Genomic DNA, 17,158 nt, shown 5'->3' on the forward strand with positions numbered 1-17,158 from the left:
AAGCTCACGCCTCAGTCAAATACCCCGCCGTGGACGGAACTCCCAACAATGAGTGGTGGTCTTACCCCCCCCCCCCCCCACTTGACAACAGCTGGAGAGCAACGAATGGCGAATGGGGCAGGATGTGTTATCTGCTCAGCAGAGATACGAGGTTTAGTGGAGCAAGCCGAGAGGGCCAAGGAAGAACCTGCGAGATATTCGTTGGACAACGTGAAAAAGAAGTTGGGGAATATACATACATACATACATGCCTCGACGATGCAGAACGGGTACAGGGACGAGCGAAGTAGCCCATGCTGGCTTATATAGAGTCAAGCGGTACTTTAGTTGGGTTGGCTCAACGTCGCGCCGCCGGAAGTCAAACAATAACCATGGGTGTTTGAGTGCTGCGGCTTGGTTGTGAAGATTACCGTATTCGGCGATAACAAGGCGTCTACTAACCTTATTGGGTTAGTTAGGGTTGCTGATGTAAGAGACCTGCGTCTGCCATTGCTTCAGGCCCATGGCGACCGACGGTGATGGCAACAGCAACATCAAGTCAATTCGCTATTAATAACAACAACCGGGAGCAAAACCGATGAAGAGGTGCTGTCTTCACATGTAATTACCTGTTGCCACTGGCTTTTGAATTCCCCCCAAAATAGCAGCATTTCACCAGCAGCAATATCTCAATATTTGAAGGATAACAGTGCCTCCTGGGGGTTTCAATAAATACAGATGTCGATATTTTGGATCGAACAATTAAGTATTACTACTGCACAGCTAGGGATGTTCATAATAGTTGACAATATACTGACCGAAGAGCTGAATGATTGACCGAAATACATTCTTATTCACTGCTGGTAATCGTGCCGCGCGCACCCACACCTGATGTGGGTGCGCCACACCGTAATGATAAAAACAGCGTAACGATAAAAATATCAACTTCTTCATTAATCAACCTTCAAATATTAATATATCATCACCACCATGATCAATAAAATGGATGATATTGAAAAACATATTCAGAATGTCATTGAAGTCTATAATGGCAATTGAAAACAAAAAATCCTATTTCTGATGTGCAAATTCAATGTTCCTTATCAACATCTTTATACAAGCATCAATGAAAAAAAAACACACAATGCAAAGATTGCATTGAACAAGAAGTTTAACAAGAGTCAGAAAAATGCATTGAAAGAGTGAATAATTTATATGAATAGAAATAATTGCTCATTAATTGCAGAGCAGATTCAAAATAATGTAAATTTTATGTTTAAATATGAGTATATTAATTTTTCAACCTTTTCATTTGTGATCAATAAGATATGAATTTATTAATATATACAAAACTTGAATGAATATAAAAGAGTGAAGCAGAAAGCAATGAATCTGAAAAGAATTGTTATAAAGAATATTAATTATATTAAAATATAATTTAACCATTTAAAAATTTTATTTTAAAAATATATATTTCAAATCTGTGATATCTACAACTTTGATGAGATTGATTTTCAATAAGATTAATAATATGAAGAATGAGCTATTACTGTTTTTAAAAATTTGAATTCAATTATAACTTCATCATATTTTTGAGAATTGATCACTGTAATTGAATGTATTTCAGCAGATAGAGAGATATTGAATCTCTTCATTATTATGAAATTCAAAATTCATTTTAAAGATTGATATACACAAAGCAATTTACTGAGTGGATATACAATCATGATGTCAAATACTGACTATATTAATGATGAAATTGACTTTGTTTGAATTCAGTATTTTAATAAAGTTATTAAAAAACATTAACAAAGCAGTCATTAATTACTGTTTTTTGATAATTATAAATCTCATTTTATTGAAAAATTTCTGCAGTACTGCAATCTTCACAATATTATTTTATATGAATTTTCTTCACATTCAATTCATATAGTACAATCACTAAATGAGATATTATTTTAACAGTATAAACATTATCATTTAAAGGCAGTTAATCAAACTGTTTGATATGAATATGAGCAATATGAAAAATGTCAATTTCTATAAAATTTAATTGACATCTGTAAAAAGATTTTTCAACTTTTCATTATTTAAATTAATTTTGTGAATCATAACATCAATCTTTTCAATTTGTAATTTATATTTAATAAATTAAATTCTAAAGTCTCTGACTGCTCTGAGCTGTAGATATATAAAGAAAATAATTTTTTTTCTTTTCAATTAAATTGATTAATTACTATCTTCTCACAATTATTCTCTCTGAAAACAATTAAAAAGCTACAACATCATTGTAATGCACTCGTTTATTATTTCCTTATTATTATATTATCTTTGTTTATATCTTCGTCTATTCTTACCTCTTTCCATTATACTCTCGCTACCACTATTTCTGTATGTATATATATATGGATGCATGTATTTCGCACATCTTCTTTCTCTTTCTTTTCCTCTTCAGCGATTAGCTACAACTACAACTACAACTACAACTACAACTTCAACTATACTACTACTATAATTATTATTATCTTCCACTACACTATATACTATCTTCTACTATTCACTCTTCACACTGTCATCACCCCTCACAATCATATTCAAGTAATAAAGAAAGCAATATAAGATATGAAAAATATACTTAATTTCAAATCATTTCATCTGAGCAATTGATTGCACAAGATTTTTCAAAACAGTCCCATACAGATAAAATTCAATACTATAAAAAAAAATAAAATTGAAGATTACTATCTTGCAATCAAACACTGTAGCATCAAAAATACATATCAGCAGGTTCAAGTAGAAGATATACTCATTGTGAGAGATGTAAATAGAAAGATCACACAATATAAAAAGAAGGAGATTGAAAAACAACATTATAAAAAAGTCAAGTATATTAAGAAAGATTTGAAAAAAAACATCACAAAACCAACCCAACAAGAAATTAATAATATATATGAATGTCTAGCAAATAATACCGTTACTACAGATGATATAGATAAATTAATTATCATAGATTAGCTACATGGTGTTGAGATATTGATTTTTGAAGTTCATATTATTTATATTTTTATCATTACACTGTTTTTATCGTTACGGTGTGGCGCACCCACATCAGGTGTGGGTGCGCGCGGCACGATTAGTAGTTCACCAGTAGGTATGTGCAGTGCACTTAAGTCTTATCCCTGTGGTGGCATTAAGTAAAATTGGTAACTATCAAGGTCAACCCTGTCTCCTATTGTCTTGCAACACCCCCCGTTTGGGACCTCCTCATCCCATGTGCGGTTGAGACGGCTTCTTCTCAAACCTTTGGTGCCAGGGCTGGCTGGCTATCACATAGGTAATTTATTTGCTCGATCCACATTTGTCCTCACCCACCTAAATATGCTACAGAACTTGAAAAGTGCCAACAGTGCTCTGTTTTACCTCCCTTTCTCCACAAGGAAATGGCAGACTGGCTCTTAGCAAATAAACTCAAAATCGCCAGATGTGACGAGAAATTTCCCTCCCTTGTCGACTTATTTGCTAGCGCCTCTAGTTTGCTCACTCTGCCGATTCCACAGGTGATAAATGTTGTCATAAAAGTCTGGGCAAATATAATCCGAACGAGGGCTTGGTTTGGCACGCTTGGCCAAGGTATTAGTGAGTATCTATTTGTTGGCGATTTTTTGGGGCGCCTGGAGCTTCGAGCAGGATGGCAAGCAAATTGGGAGGCCAAGAGATATTATTATCTAAAACCTCGTTGCTGCACTAATTTTCTTCACCTTGCACATCACAAATGGCACAAAAGCCTCGCAGCCATGAGATGGCTTTAACTGGATGCCAACTCGCCCACAGGATTCGAGATCTTGCAGCGGGCGCTTGATTATTTGGACTTGAGCCTATCCTCTGGCATTGATGATTGACAATAATGCATCTACGAAAAGCTGTCATCATGGCTTTCACAAAGTGGCTCTGTAACTTGTGATAGGCTTCCCCCCATGGCACCAAGCATCCAACGCAATTGGATTGTGACCATATCATGGTGAACCCGAAAACCAACCAAAGTGATGCAAGACAACTACCACAAGGTCCGCAGCTACCACAACGAGAAAATCCATCCCATGTCATCGTTGTTGCTCTAACGAAAAAAGGAAAAAAGCTTTTAGTGGCCGCTGTCGACATTCCTTGGAGCCTAGCTCTTCCGCAGACGAACTCAGCTTACCCCATGATACCTCAGGTTGTTTCAGCTTAGACCCCATATATTTAACACATTTCAAAACGCTGGATGGTGTCAAGACAGGTAGGTTCATATCGAAAGTTACCCTCCATTCTCTACTAATTTGGATCGATAGGTAGTTTGATGCCCTTGCCAGCAGCATGAACCATTGTCCTTTTATTTTTTACCTGACCGAGTGAGAAACTGACCCAAAGGCCCTGCTCATTTGTGATGTCTGCTGTCCGTCTCTCCCTTTGTGCTCGGGATGAGGCAGAATTGGACTCCGCTGCTCTGGTATCTAATCTACAACACTCGCCTAACATAGCTCAGCCAGCAATCACTAACCGAAGATCACAGTATATGCACAATACTTTCATCTCCTTGATATTCAAGGTGTATCATCTATCATAGCAATCCCTGGAACATCATCAAACAGGCCATTAACCCATTGAAACCCCATTGATGTACCTGGACTCCATCTGTGGGCAATAATCCCCCACCAACTTCGCATCATTTAGTGTTCCAAATCCAATAACTACACCCAACGCACTGTCGCCTCCAGCCAGCATGTGGCACATACCTCGTCCGGATCCCGGGGCTGATCTCCCCTGGCAGTGCAGTCAACGGAGCCTCCGTCCACTATATCGATGAATCCATGAAAGCCAATCCTGTAAATCCAAGGGCTGAGGAAGCCGAGGACAGTTATATTTTGTGAGATGCGCAAGAGGTTTTGGCGAACGAGCGATGACTACAGCGGCAGTGGGCGCAGAGCCGCTGTTTTCGGTGTTTGAAAAAAGTAGTTATTGATAGTGTACTTTCTATCTTCCCGTTATTCTATTATCCCGCAATCCTCTCCCTATTTTCTTGTCCGGGACCATATGTTGTTGGAACAGGGTCCAATTTGCCCAAGGAAAAACACTATCAACCCTTGAATCGCTCTTGCTGAGAATCTCTCAGACGCCGCTAGCTCTCAATTGTGCGAAGCGATTTCTTGCTGCCTTTACATATTGGGGTGGGACGCTTTGCTCGTGATTTTTTTTTTTTTTTTAGTCTGAAGTTCTGAGGAAGTGAGACAAATGCTGGTCAGGTAGCTTCTCCAGTTCGTTTTGGTTATTCATTGGGTCTGGTTGATCTGGCCTGGAACGAGTTCCCCCTTCCTCCGGTCGTATAATACATAACATTTGACTGGAGGCAGAGAACAAGGATTTGTAAACCGCGAAGGGGATGGCCTGGGGCGGAGATATCCATCACTTTCTGGTGGAACATATCCTCCCGTCCCAGTTGCACAGAATAAAAGAGGACTTACCCAGGTAGACCCTTGAGCCCAGCAGTCCGGAACAACAGCATGCCCTTCCGTTCCATTACTTAGAAGAAGTTAGATCGGGGCGAGGACAAGCAAGACCCCACTGAACTAAGAGGCGAAGTTAGTATTACTACGAGGGATGGGACGCAGAACCATTTATCAAATGAAGGGACCCAGAATCAGATATTTGAAGAGAATAATAACCTGGGATATTCTTAAAATGGGAAGAGTTTTGATTTGTAGATCGAACCAACAAAAAGGTCTCTCACCTCTGCAGATTGAAGGGCCAAGGTTGCTGGAACCGAGTCCATATGGGTACTTAACCGCCCGATATTGAATTGAGATGTAGCTTTAGTCTATTCCCTAGACTCCTCCCTCTTGACAACGGATTTCCTGTCGTCGTAGGCAATGTGTAGCATGATTAAAGTAAACAAATCTCAGGGTCTGGTGCTTTGGCATTGATGGCCAAGAGTTGTCCTCCAGAACGACCAGAAGGAGGTTAAGGGCAAAGTGCGCCAAACCCTACACTACGCTACCTACATCAAATTACATAACTTGAATAGTGGCCTTATAGAAAAGAGAGCTGACTGTGAGGATCAAATTTCGTTAGGGAAGCATGGAATGAAGCCCAATACAGAGGTCGTCTGAGCCCCTGCAAAGACACCCACATGTTGCCTCAGATAGTATTTTTGCAAAGAACACCATATATAAAACCTTTTTATTCACAGCAAAAAAATGCAGTAATATGTTCCTGTAGTTCATTATCAAAACAAAAAGGAGAAAGAGGATCATAAGGAATCTTTTATGTCCTTTCTTTGCAACTCCTGGCAACCAAAATTCAACCGAATTGGGGTTGAATGAGATGACATGACAACCACAATCAATGAGCACCACCACATATAGTATATATATTAGCAATCTATATATACTATATATACATCAAGCACAGTGCTATTTAGAATAAACAAACTAAGCATATTATACTTGTGAGTATGTACTGCAAGCTATAGCCCAGAATATATGGACTCACCACTATCATTATTCCTGCTACGTAGAAAATATATACCTGAAATGTATATCCCTCTTTTCGTTTCTTCTCTTTCTCTTTCTTCCTTAGCCACTAGTTACTAGAAGCATATACTTTATACTTATTATATACTTACTCTTATTTATAATATCATCTATTTAACTATCTTCTTATTCGTTCCTGACACTATCTCCAATGGCTTTTGACATCATTGCCAAGCAGCCACCGCCACAGCCACTGTCATCATCGTATTTTCAGAGCAATTAGAAATGAAGAATATAAGCCTACATCGCAAGCTGCCTCCGAAGAAAAATTAAATGTGTTCTTGTTCAAAAGCAATTGGTCCGGGGGGAAGGCATTTTCCTCATCTGTCTTTGCTTTCATTTTCGAGATGCGGATCTAGAGGATGAACACACGGAAAGGGGCCCAAAAAATTAATGATAAGGGAAAAAAAAACTTTTCATATGATGGAATCTCATAAACTTCTTAGCACTCATCATTCATGAATAGTATGTCATCAATTGGCATCACAACTGTGCGATATTGCGTTGGCAGGATATCACTGTTCATTGACATCCTTCGTGAACCGTCTCCGGAGTTCAACCTAACGAACGTTCTGGTGAACAACACCCAGACCTAACATTTCATCGTCCTACTGCTCCATCCATATTTGTTGTTCCATCAAAACAGAGGATAAAGTAGTCGAAAAGTGCTGTCCACTTTCTGCGTTTTTACAAGCAACATGGCCGAGAACAACATTACTCCCGAGGCATCCGCTGCTTTGCCTGGAACCCCACAAGATGCCGACGACGACGAAACTCCTCTTCTCTTGTCCAACTTTACCGGTGCAGGTGGCAGCTTTGCCGATGAGGAAAGTGGGCTATCTACCACGTTGTCCAATTCCAGGTCTGCTTCCGGCTCTGGAGACTCTGTAGACACCCCAGGTCTCGAGCGCTGCCTCGCCCCCAACAGCTTGATAGCCATCCTCCTGACCATCTTGCTAGTCCTGCTTGTGTTTGTGCTATATCTTCTCCTGAGGTGGATTAACTATCGCTCCGTTGGGGCTTGGTGTTAACATGTAGGTGGTATGGTGGTTGCTTATCTCCCTCAGCGTGCAATATACCTCAGGTGTTTTGTATATTTATTTTGGCCCCTCGTCCCGGATATTGATATGTCAACAAATTTTGACTTGGAATTGATTGCATCAGAAAATTTAAAAGCGAGACGCCATTCTATCAGACGAGGCGCAAGCTATTTCGACAGACTTTTCGCAGTGTGAGGGGGTTTCTAAAGTGAACGTCCACCGGTTACATGTTAGCTAAGTGTGTTTGCTTATACACCCCTCCACATCAACTTATACTAATGGTAGGCGCTGCAACGGAAATTCGTTATACGCACAGTCATACACCTTATATTATGTGTGCTGGCCACAAGTTCGTGATGCATGGAAAGGGACAATAAATCTCTTCTTAAGGTTTGTAGATGATTTTGGTACATTTTGTTACTTTCCTTCCTGTCTCTTGGTTCAGAGATATTATATCCTCATTGGCTAATACATGGTTCCAGACAGATAGATAGGAAAATCGACGATGACATCGGTGTAACAAGAAGGGGATTCGCTATGGTTCCTCACAGCATGTTGGATAGTTTTCCGCGATTCGGGGTTGAGAGGTATAGGTTGTGTACAGCACATGGGTTCCGTGAATTTGGTCGTATGTGCAAGCATGTCAATATCGGGATGTCAAGTAGTGAATTGAAAAAAAATTCCATTTCGCCCCTGGTAATATCAGGCATTAAGTTTTTGGCTTGCAAGCCACTGAGCCATGTCCGATTTATTTGTAGAGTGCACCTGAGGGCTTGCATTATACATCATATTCAAACGAGCATGTTGGTGTCGGTGCGAAATTGTTCAAAGAGAGCAGTTGATGTAAGGATGTGCGTTTTCACCATGTGTAGTAGCTCATTGCAACTTGCTCAATTTGTGGAGGAGCGAGAGGACGAAATTATGGGTATATTTCGGGTAGGAGTGATATATGCAGGGAGATCATAGAGCTCCGGCCTTCAGTTGGGCAAAGAAGGAGATTTGATACATAACTTCAAAGGCTTTCAAAAAGCATACGAGTATCAATGAGCAACGGAGTTGTTATACTATCATCAGTCGATAAGGTAAACCAAGTCCCACAAAGAAGAAAAGAAGGAAACGGACTGCACGCATCGATGTAAACCCCATGAATCCACAGCCACTCCTATATGACCCTATTTCGAGAAAATACCAAACGACGAGCAATCAGTCCGTCTCAGGCCCCACAACACCAAAGGAGGTTTACCTATCGGGCTCGAATGAAATTTCCTATTTGCTGGCGAGGGACCCAGGGACATGTTGGAAATGCTCCTTTGAAATGTTCCTTTTGTGCATCCATATACGTCAGCAGAACGCGCCAGAACTTCAAGGCTTGGAATATTCCAAACGTGGTGAAACAAATTCCGTGACATAGGATGGTTGTGCCTGTGTGGGTGACGATGTGTAATGCGCCGAGAGTGATAAGACCTACAGCGGATATGGCCGCTTGTTTGCGTGTTATCGTGCAATTGCCCGGTATCTTAAATGTGTTATTCATCTTTTTTATATATTTGCTTTTCATTGTCCGATTTATCGTGCAACAAGGGAATATGTAAAATGGCGTATTCATGAAGTTGAAATTTTCCACGCGAGGTCTTCTCGGATCTTTTCTTCCACCGTATCTCTCACAAATTGTTCAAGGGTTTGGCAGGCTTTTGCACCATCCATATCAACATCACCGTCTCCCATTATTCTACCTGAGCCTCCAATACAGACAGATTGGGCTAGTTCATGAACTTTGTCCCAGGTATCCAGGTCAAATTCACCCTCACTTTCATTAAATAGTAGATGTCCCTTAGACGAAAATGATAGGACATGTAATGACTTCGCAATTTTGATGTGGTAATTTGAGGGATTGTCTACCAACTCGCCCGTCCGAGATACTGCGATCAATACAGAAGTGTATATCATAGAGAGTGGGATTGTAGCAGAGAGCAATGCAAGAAGAGCCGTATGAAGCAACGAAGGTAAAATCGGAAGACACTTCGTAGCATAAAGTTAGCAAGGAAGGGCCAACAAGGAGAGGAGCAGCAGAGACCGAGTTTCCGATAGGTATAACCGGAAAATGCTTTGACGCTTTGCGTTGCTCGTTGCACTCACCGATCCACCCCGTTCCGTAACTTTCCCGTCAGCCCACTTATTTTTCAAAACCACCAGAGTGATTACGATTCCTGCCCTAGGCATGGACTTTTCCCGCAATAATATAACGCGACTCAGGACACCACGCAAGATGCCTTCGACATATCTCTCGCCAACCCCGCTAACACCTACGCCTGGCTTAACGAGTATTTCTATTGTTGCTTCCTCTGGCCTTTGGTCGCGGCGGCCAGATTCAATAGGGCCATTTACAGACCCCAGTATCTGGTCTCCGGTGGGGGATGTGTACGATGCCGAACCGTCAGGGAAACGGAGTGGCGTGAGCGAGGCATCAAGGTCTAGCATTGGATTAAGAGAAGAGGCTGGCAACGAATATTATTTAGTGGGAGGGAATCTGATTCTTGGTACGAATATCTTTTTGGAAAGAAACATGTAATTGTTTGAGCATGAAATTGAACACACATCAATAATAATCAGGTTATATTCACTCCGTAGTGGCTAATGCTACATTTTTGGAATTTTTGCCAGGTACACGGAGGATAGATAGGCCGGGTTCCGAAGTTCACTCGCAAACTTGAACACAATCAGGACGTTCAAGGTCTCGTTTTTCAGAGCTCTCTCTTCTCAACTCACGGTGGTGGTTGCATTAATGTGCGAATCTGGCTCATGAATCTCAGTTCTATCCAGCGGCAGTACCTCTTGGCCAACGCTTCTTTATCACAACATTCTACAGGATGACGTCGCTGGAGGCTCTAAACCCATTGCCCGCGGTTACAGTTCGAAGCTGGGTCCACGCAAACCACAACCACCCTGCTAAAATACGTGTCACGATATACGTCGATCCTTCACTGACCATGTACTAGCGATATTGTATACCGTGTGTTTCAGATGGGGATTACCCGAAAACTTAGAAACTTCCGGCTCGAATGCAGGTCATGTGCTACCTTTGCCTGCGTTGTGCGACAGGACGACAATTGATATGTGTCGAGTGAGCAGAGCGTGGCCAATATACACATGCTTGCGTCGGTTCGGCAGCTTCGGGTGCTGTCTGTGTTGTGATAGTCGGGCCCGGTGCTAACCACAACCATGATGAAAGCCAAGGCACCCGTCGACACATAGCGTGCCCTGGACACAACCTGCTGGTGACAGTGATCGTCCGTAGGTGACTGGGGGTTGGACGATCATGATCAGCATTTGTCACCCATCAGCGACTTGCTTTAACCATCACTGGCAGGAGTTAGTTAACTGACTAACCGTTATTATTACTTAATGGCAAAAGAGGAAAACTCCGGATTAATATCATGATAAGACAGCCACACCTGCAGTACATGGGTCAGTTTATTATTGAAGCAGCGGCCATGGAACTGTTACAGGGCCAATAAAGAAAGCCTTGTAACACGAATACAGGAAGTTTGCGGTTTCTCCGTCAAATATTTCTATGAATTCTCTTTCATTCGCACATACTCATTTCCACAGAGGAAACAGAAATGGTGGGAAATGGGGAAAAATGTTCAACAAGAAACTTTTGAAGTGTGTTGTCCAATTCCAAATCGGTCTTTAGGCCTTCAACAGCTGCAGCTGAGCAGCCTATAACAGCCAAGACAGCCAACCCCGCTCAACAAAGAATGGCCAGAACTTCTCCGGCAACCCCACGGCCAAACAGAGGGTCAAGGCGGAGAATTTGTCGAGCGGAATGCAGCAAGGAGAGGTTTCGCTCATTTATTCTTCTTTCCGAGTGGATATGGGGCATCCAATCGACCAATAGCTGGTTTGGGCTGTCGATGCTGTATCCAGTTCTTATTTCCATCCGTCTGGCCACAGCAGGAAAGTGTGGGGAAGCCCAGCAAAAATTTCCTAGATTCTTAGGTGTGCGACAAAACATGGTATCGTCATAATTGTGGCAGTGAAATCCATGGCTAGTTCCGAGCATTCGTTCAAATTGGAACTTTTCGTTGAATCCTGATCCGACCCACATACTGCTGAATGGGAGAAGTGGAGAAACCAGCGTGAACGGAACTTCTATATAGTATCCCCGCAAGCGTACTCTCCACTCTTTTCTATTACTTCAACTTTACTACTTCTCTATATGCATTTTGCTTAGAGCTATTTTTCAAATCATCCCAACTACCACCGTTACCGTGACTATAATCCAAGGAGCTGTTCGTCGAGGCCTTTTGCTCCCTTGTTAAATCGTACCTCCTATTGAATGGGCATAGAGACCTCTCCGCCAGATGTCGAGGAATCGACAGAGCCACCAATACGTTCTTCTATTCATGAAGGCCATCAACAGCACCCGGGATCAACCCTAAACCAATCGCCTTCCACCGACCGCCATACAGGAGAAGCAGAAGAAGTCTCTAAGTGTCCAAGTACAGCTGTTTCCCTTAACCACTCAGTTTATTCGACCCTTGATCAGCTTCAAAAGCATCAAGAAATCTGTGAATACGCCTACTCTTACCCCATTTCGGAAGTCTTTCGTGCTGTGGGAGTTGATTTGCAGTAAGTCACTCACATAATGGTGTTCAAATTTATGACCTAATATCGGAGGGCTGATAATTATTCTATTAGACATGGACTCAGTAGTACCGAAGCGGCATATCGCCTTGAGCGGGATGGACTTAACAAGGTTAAGGGAACACAGGGGGTTTCCCTGTGGAAAATTCTGTTAAGACAGGTGTCAAACAGTCTGACTTTAGTACGAAAAAGCATTTATTTCCCGAGTCGACTATTCGCCAGCCAACTGGTTAATATGGATCGATAACATCAATGTTAACTCTGGTGCGATGATATGCAGGTACTCGTCATAACCATGGCATTATCTTTTGGGATTAATGACTATATAGAAGGTTCCGTTATAACTGCTGTCATCCTTCTCAATATTGTTGTTGGGTAGGTCGCTTTCTCACTCGCCACTTCCTAGATACCCGTTATAACATGAGGCTAAAATTATAACACTTGAGTACAGTTTTGCCCAGGATTATCGTGCAGAAAAAACGATCCTTTCGCTACAAGCCCTTTCTGCACCAGTGTGTAAAGTCATTCGCGACGGCCGAATCAAGTCTGTGAAAGCTGAGACACTCGTCATAGGTGATGTCGTCCAACTTGTAGTTGGAGATATGATTCCAGCAGATTTAAGACTGTTTGACGGTGTGAATGCCTCCACCGACGAATCCCTCCTTACAGGCGAATCGCTGCCTATTTCCAAAACCCCCCACGTTGTTTTCCCTTCTCGTGAAATGGCAGTAGGGGATCGGACGAATATGGCCTATTCTGGAAGTACGATGACTCGGGGTCGTGCGGTTGGGATTGTGACCGCAACCGCAATGGAAACCGAGGTTGGTAAGATTGCACAGCTGTTACGCCAGCAGGGGCCAAAAAGTGTTATGGGTTCAAACATAGTCCTACGAACATTAAATAGAGTGAAGAACACCTTGGTTCATATCCTGGGTTTGGTGGGAACACCACTCCAAGTCAAGCTCAGCAAATTCGCATTATTGCTCTTCGCTCTCGCGATTATGTTGACTATAATTGTTTTTTCTGCCAATAAATGGGATGTACATGGCGAAGTATTGATATACGGTATTTGTGTTGCCGTTTCCGTCATCCCCGAGTCACTTATTGCAGTCCTCACCATAACTGTCGCTGTTGGTACAAAGGCGATGGCCAAAGGCAACGTGATAGTTAGAAAACTACAGGCACTTGAAGCTGTGGGCGGAGTCACAAACATTTGCTCAGACAAGACCGGTACACTTACTCAAGGTCGAATGGTTGCACGGAAAGCCTGGGTTCCGGGCGCTGGAACCCTGACTGTCCACGATACGACCAACCCCTTCGATCCTCGAAGTGGATTTGTTCAAATGGATGGCACAGATATTGATACCGATCATGTCGGCAAGAATTCCAACTTCACCACGTTTCTCAATGCTGTAGCGCTGTGCAATTTGTCGTCTGTCTACAACCCCAATGACAAAAACTCAATCGATAACCAGTCAGCTACGGATGCTGGCGATGATTGGAGTGCCGTTGGAGAGCCCACAGAAATCGCTCTTCATGTTCTTGCCCTCCGGTTCAATTCCGGAAAACTGGCGTTACTTCAAGGCAACCGGCGGAAGCAGTTGGCAGAGTTTCCTTTCGATTCAGCAATAAAACGAATGACAGTCGTCTATCAAGATTCCAAGTCCAAGTGTGCTCAGGCATTTTCCAAGGGCGCAGCCGAATCCATGTTGCCATTACTGAGGTCTTCGGATAAAACGAAGTCGGAGATTCGCTACGCTGTCGATAACATGGCAGGGGAAGGGCTTCGAGTCCTGTGTGTGGCGCACAAGATTATCCCCGAAAATGAGTTGGGTCAACTATCCCAACGCGAATCCACAGAACAAGACCTCCAGTTCGTTGGGCTCGTTGGGCTCTACGATCCTCCTCGTGTGGAAACTCCCGACGCGGTTAGGAAATGCCATATGGCTGGCATTACCGTCCACATGCTTACAGGCGACCACATCAAGACAGCCACGGCTATTGCCTATGAAGTTGGTATTCTTGGGAATATGATACCGTCCGCTCAAGCTAGCACTGTAGTCATGAGTGCCGAGCAATTTGACAAGCTCTCTGATGCGGAGATCGATGTTATTGAGGCGCTACCCCTCGTGATCGCAAGGTGTAGTCCAGCCACCAAAGTTCGTATGGTGGAGGCGATGCACCGAAGAAATGCGTTCTGTGTCATGACTGGCGATGGAGTAAATGATTCCCCAGCCCTCAAGCATGCTGATGTCGGCATTGCTATGGGAAAAAATGGAAGCGATGTGGCCAAAGAAGCTGCTGACATGGTTCTCACGGATGATGATTTTGCATCTGTCGTGAAAGCTGTTGAAGAAGGACGTCGCTTATTCGACAATATCCAGAAGGTAGAAAGATAAAAACAACTCTTATTTTTCCCACATGCGAAATAATTCCATTGGCAGTTTCCCGCTAACTTCACAACCAATAATAGTTTCTTATGCACTTACTGATTTCCAACATTGCCCAAGTGATATTGCTCTTGTTGGCATTGGCCTTCAAAGACGCAGATAGGAACTCCGTTTTCCCTCTTGCTCCCATACAAATTTTGTGGGCGAACTTAGTCACCTCATCATTCCTCGCCTTGGGGCTAGGTCTAGAAGAAAGCCAACCAGATATCATGTATCGACCTCCCCATGACCTTCGAGTCGGAGTCTTCACACGCGAACTAATCATGGATAAAATGATATACGGCACATTCATGGGATCTCTTTGCCTCTTAGCGTTCGTAGCAGTCGTATATGGCGCTGGGGGCGCTAATCTTGGAGATTCCTGCAACCAGGAATGGAACCAGACATGCGAAGTTGTATTCCGCGCGCGTGCCACCACCTATGCAACAATAACGTTCCTCCTCCTCGTCACCGCCTGGGAAGTCAAGCACTTTTGCCGCTCTCTGTTCAATCTCGACCCCGCACGCTACACTGGCCCTTTCTCCATCTTCCCTAGCCTGTGGCAGAACCGTTTCCTCTTCTGGGCTGTCTTCGCTGGAGCCATCCTCTTGTTCCCCGTTATTTATTTGCCTGTGGTGAATAGGTCAGTCTTCAAACACTCGGGGATCACGTGGGAATGGGGCATAGTGTTTGGTGCTGTGGCCGTGTATCTTGGATTAGTAGAGAGCTGGAAGGCGATAAAACGCGCCTTTGGCATCGGGGGCGCGAGCATCAAGGTGCTGACTTTGGAGGAGGCGGAGATCAGAGAAGGGATGTTCCCAGTTGAAGTACCTAATTTTCCGTCCCGAAGCGAGACCGCAGAAAAGTAACTGGTTGGTGAGAGCTAACCCCCATTGATAGCGAAAAGTGATTGGATAGAAGGGGGAAATATGTGTAGGGGAACAAAACGAAAGAAAATAATGAAGAACGGGAATGGTGTTGTTGAAACCTAAATTGAGTCGTTCCTCGTAAGTTATACTGACTTATGTACTACTGATGATGTCACTCATTTATTTATTCCCATCCTCATTCCTGGTTTTGAATTGAGCGAGATATGGATTCCATGTTCTATTGCTCGCTTCCATTTTCTCTCACTATATGGACAAAACACATGAGAGAAATTACCTAGCAGGAGCTTTCGCATGACTATTTTTTTTCAATTCTCACATGTTTTGCCATAGTTAAGCTGGCCAATGTGTCTCTTTCATTATTTTCCTTGCATTTAACCATTCTTTTGAAATATCTGAATAGTGAGGGGTTGAATTCAACTTCATCCACCACTTTCGCGTCTTACAGGACCCCTTTTTTGGGAATAAAGAGAAGAAAAATAGGAGGGAAGGGAGAGAAATAAAAACGGAATTCCGTACTGTCCTTGGAATCTAACTTGGAAACACTACGTAGTTTCTGATGTTCGGAGAGCAAAATTTCCCCACCGACCCAAGTCGTGTTCAACACACGCTGTTTCTTTCCTTGGTGCATAGGTAGTTAGGAATCCTGTAATTCGTTTTATATCACAACATATTAAGTATGTTTCAAACGGTTTTCTACATATCATTAAAACCCTCCCAAGGCTAGGGAGGGGAGCTTCCGCGTCTGGTAGTCTAAATATTTTTACAGTGCAGAAGTAAGGAGCAGAAGCGATTAAAACTTTTTGGCGTCCTGCGAACTGCAGCTCATGGAGCGGATAGTCGCTGGAGACACAAAATCATTCACTGTATCTCTGATCTGAGGCGAAAAAGATAGCTAATTTCAATAGTGTAATCTGGGATTTCTCTGTTTTAAAGTGATAAAATAACTCTCTCTATGAGATAAACATATATAGGTAAGTGGAGGGTCCCTTTCACCTTTACCTGATCATTATCTTGTTCTGGTTTTCCCTGTCTTCGTAAATACGCAAATATGACATCTATCCTAAGTCGTCAAGTGTAATGAAACTCGGTCATTCCTTCCAAAAGAAGAAAAAAAAAATAAACATAAAAATAATAATGGAAGACATAACAATGGGTACAGACAATGTCTATTTAGCCACATTGATTAATTGGCAAGAGAACAGCTTTCATCGCATTGGGGAACCACAATATTCTTTCTCTCCTCCTCATCACCGTCATCATCCTCATGACTCAGGCTTCCGTACCCTGTATCTACGCTCTTTAAGCTTTCACGGCGGTCATTTTTAGTTTTATTTTCCGTCTCTCCCGATTTTTTGTCGACATCGGTCCTGCCAGGGTGGAGTTCGGTAACGGTGTTTGTATCTTGAGTTTTGTCTTTGCTGTGCGTTGCTCTGTGACGATGGCCTTCCCATCTGGTTTCTTCTACTTCAATATGAATGCCAGCTCGTTGGCAGGCATCGATGCATCCCTTGACAGCTTTTTCCATCAATTCCATGTCAAATCCGGAAGAAATCGGGTAATTAGCATTGCGAACCCAATAAATGAGACCTTGGGCGATACGGGAGAGG

At 42.8% G+C, this 17,158-nt stretch overlaps 5 protein-coding genes across 5 annotated transcripts; 3 read left to right on the forward strand and 2 right to left on the reverse strand.

The window, feature by feature from the left end:
* Window positions 1-7,243: 7,243 nt before the first annotated feature.
* On the forward strand, window positions 7,244-7,780 carry HCAG_07213 (predicted protein; the record flags this gene model as incomplete). The annotated part of the gene is made up of 2 exons (XM_001537741.1): window positions 7,244-7,539; window positions 7,741-7,780. 2 exons carry the CDS (start codon window positions 7,244-7,246, stop codon window positions 7,778-7,780), a joined length of 336 nt encoding a protein of 111 aa, XP_001537791.1.
* Window positions 7,781-9,187: 1,407 nt separating this feature from the next.
* HCAG_07214 (predicted protein) lies at window positions 9,188-10,063 on the reverse strand (the record flags this gene model as incomplete). The annotated part of the gene is made up of 2 exons (XM_001537742.1): window positions 9,188-9,604; window positions 9,722-10,063. The coding sequence occupies 2 exons, from the start codon at window positions 10,061-10,063 to the stop codon at window positions 9,188-9,190; spliced, it is 759 nt and encodes a 252-aa protein (XP_001537792.1).
* Window positions 10,064-11,924: 1,861 nt separating this feature from the next.
* Window positions 11,925-14,631, forward strand: HCAG_07215 (calcium-transporting ATPase 3; the record flags this gene model as incomplete). Its single annotated transcript, XM_001537743.1, has 4 exons — window positions 11,925-12,217; window positions 12,287-12,413; window positions 12,513-12,607; window positions 12,684-14,631. The coding sequence occupies 4 exons, from the start codon at window positions 11,925-11,927 to the stop codon at window positions 14,629-14,631; spliced, it is 2,463 nt and encodes an 820-aa protein (XP_001537793.1).
* A 260-nt stretch (window positions 14,632-14,891) lies between these two features.
* On the forward strand, window positions 14,892-15,530 carry HCAG_07216 (predicted protein; the record flags this gene model as incomplete). The annotated part of the gene is made up of 1 exon (XM_001537744.1): window positions 14,892-15,530. The coding sequence occupies one exon, from the start codon at window positions 14,892-14,894 to the stop codon at window positions 15,528-15,530; it is 639 nt and encodes a 212-aa protein (XP_001537794.1).
* A 1,204-nt stretch (window positions 15,531-16,734) lies between these two features.
* Window positions 16,735-17,076, reverse strand: HCAG_07217 (predicted protein; the record flags this gene model as incomplete). Its single annotated transcript, XM_001537745.1, has 1 exon — window positions 16,735-17,076. One exon carries the CDS (start codon window positions 17,074-17,076, stop codon window positions 16,735-16,737), a length of 342 nt encoding a protein of 113 aa, XP_001537795.1.
* Between the last annotated feature and the right edge of the window lie 82 nt (window positions 17,077-17,158).

The sequence above is a fragment of the Histoplasma capsulatum genome, genomic scaffold, assembly GCF_000149585.1.
Source record: "Histoplasma capsulatum NAm1 scaffold_8 genomic scaffold, whole genome shotgun sequence".
Taxonomy (NCBI): Eukaryota; Fungi; Ascomycota; class Eurotiomycetes; order Onygenales; family Ajellomycetaceae; genus Histoplasma; species Histoplasma mississippiense.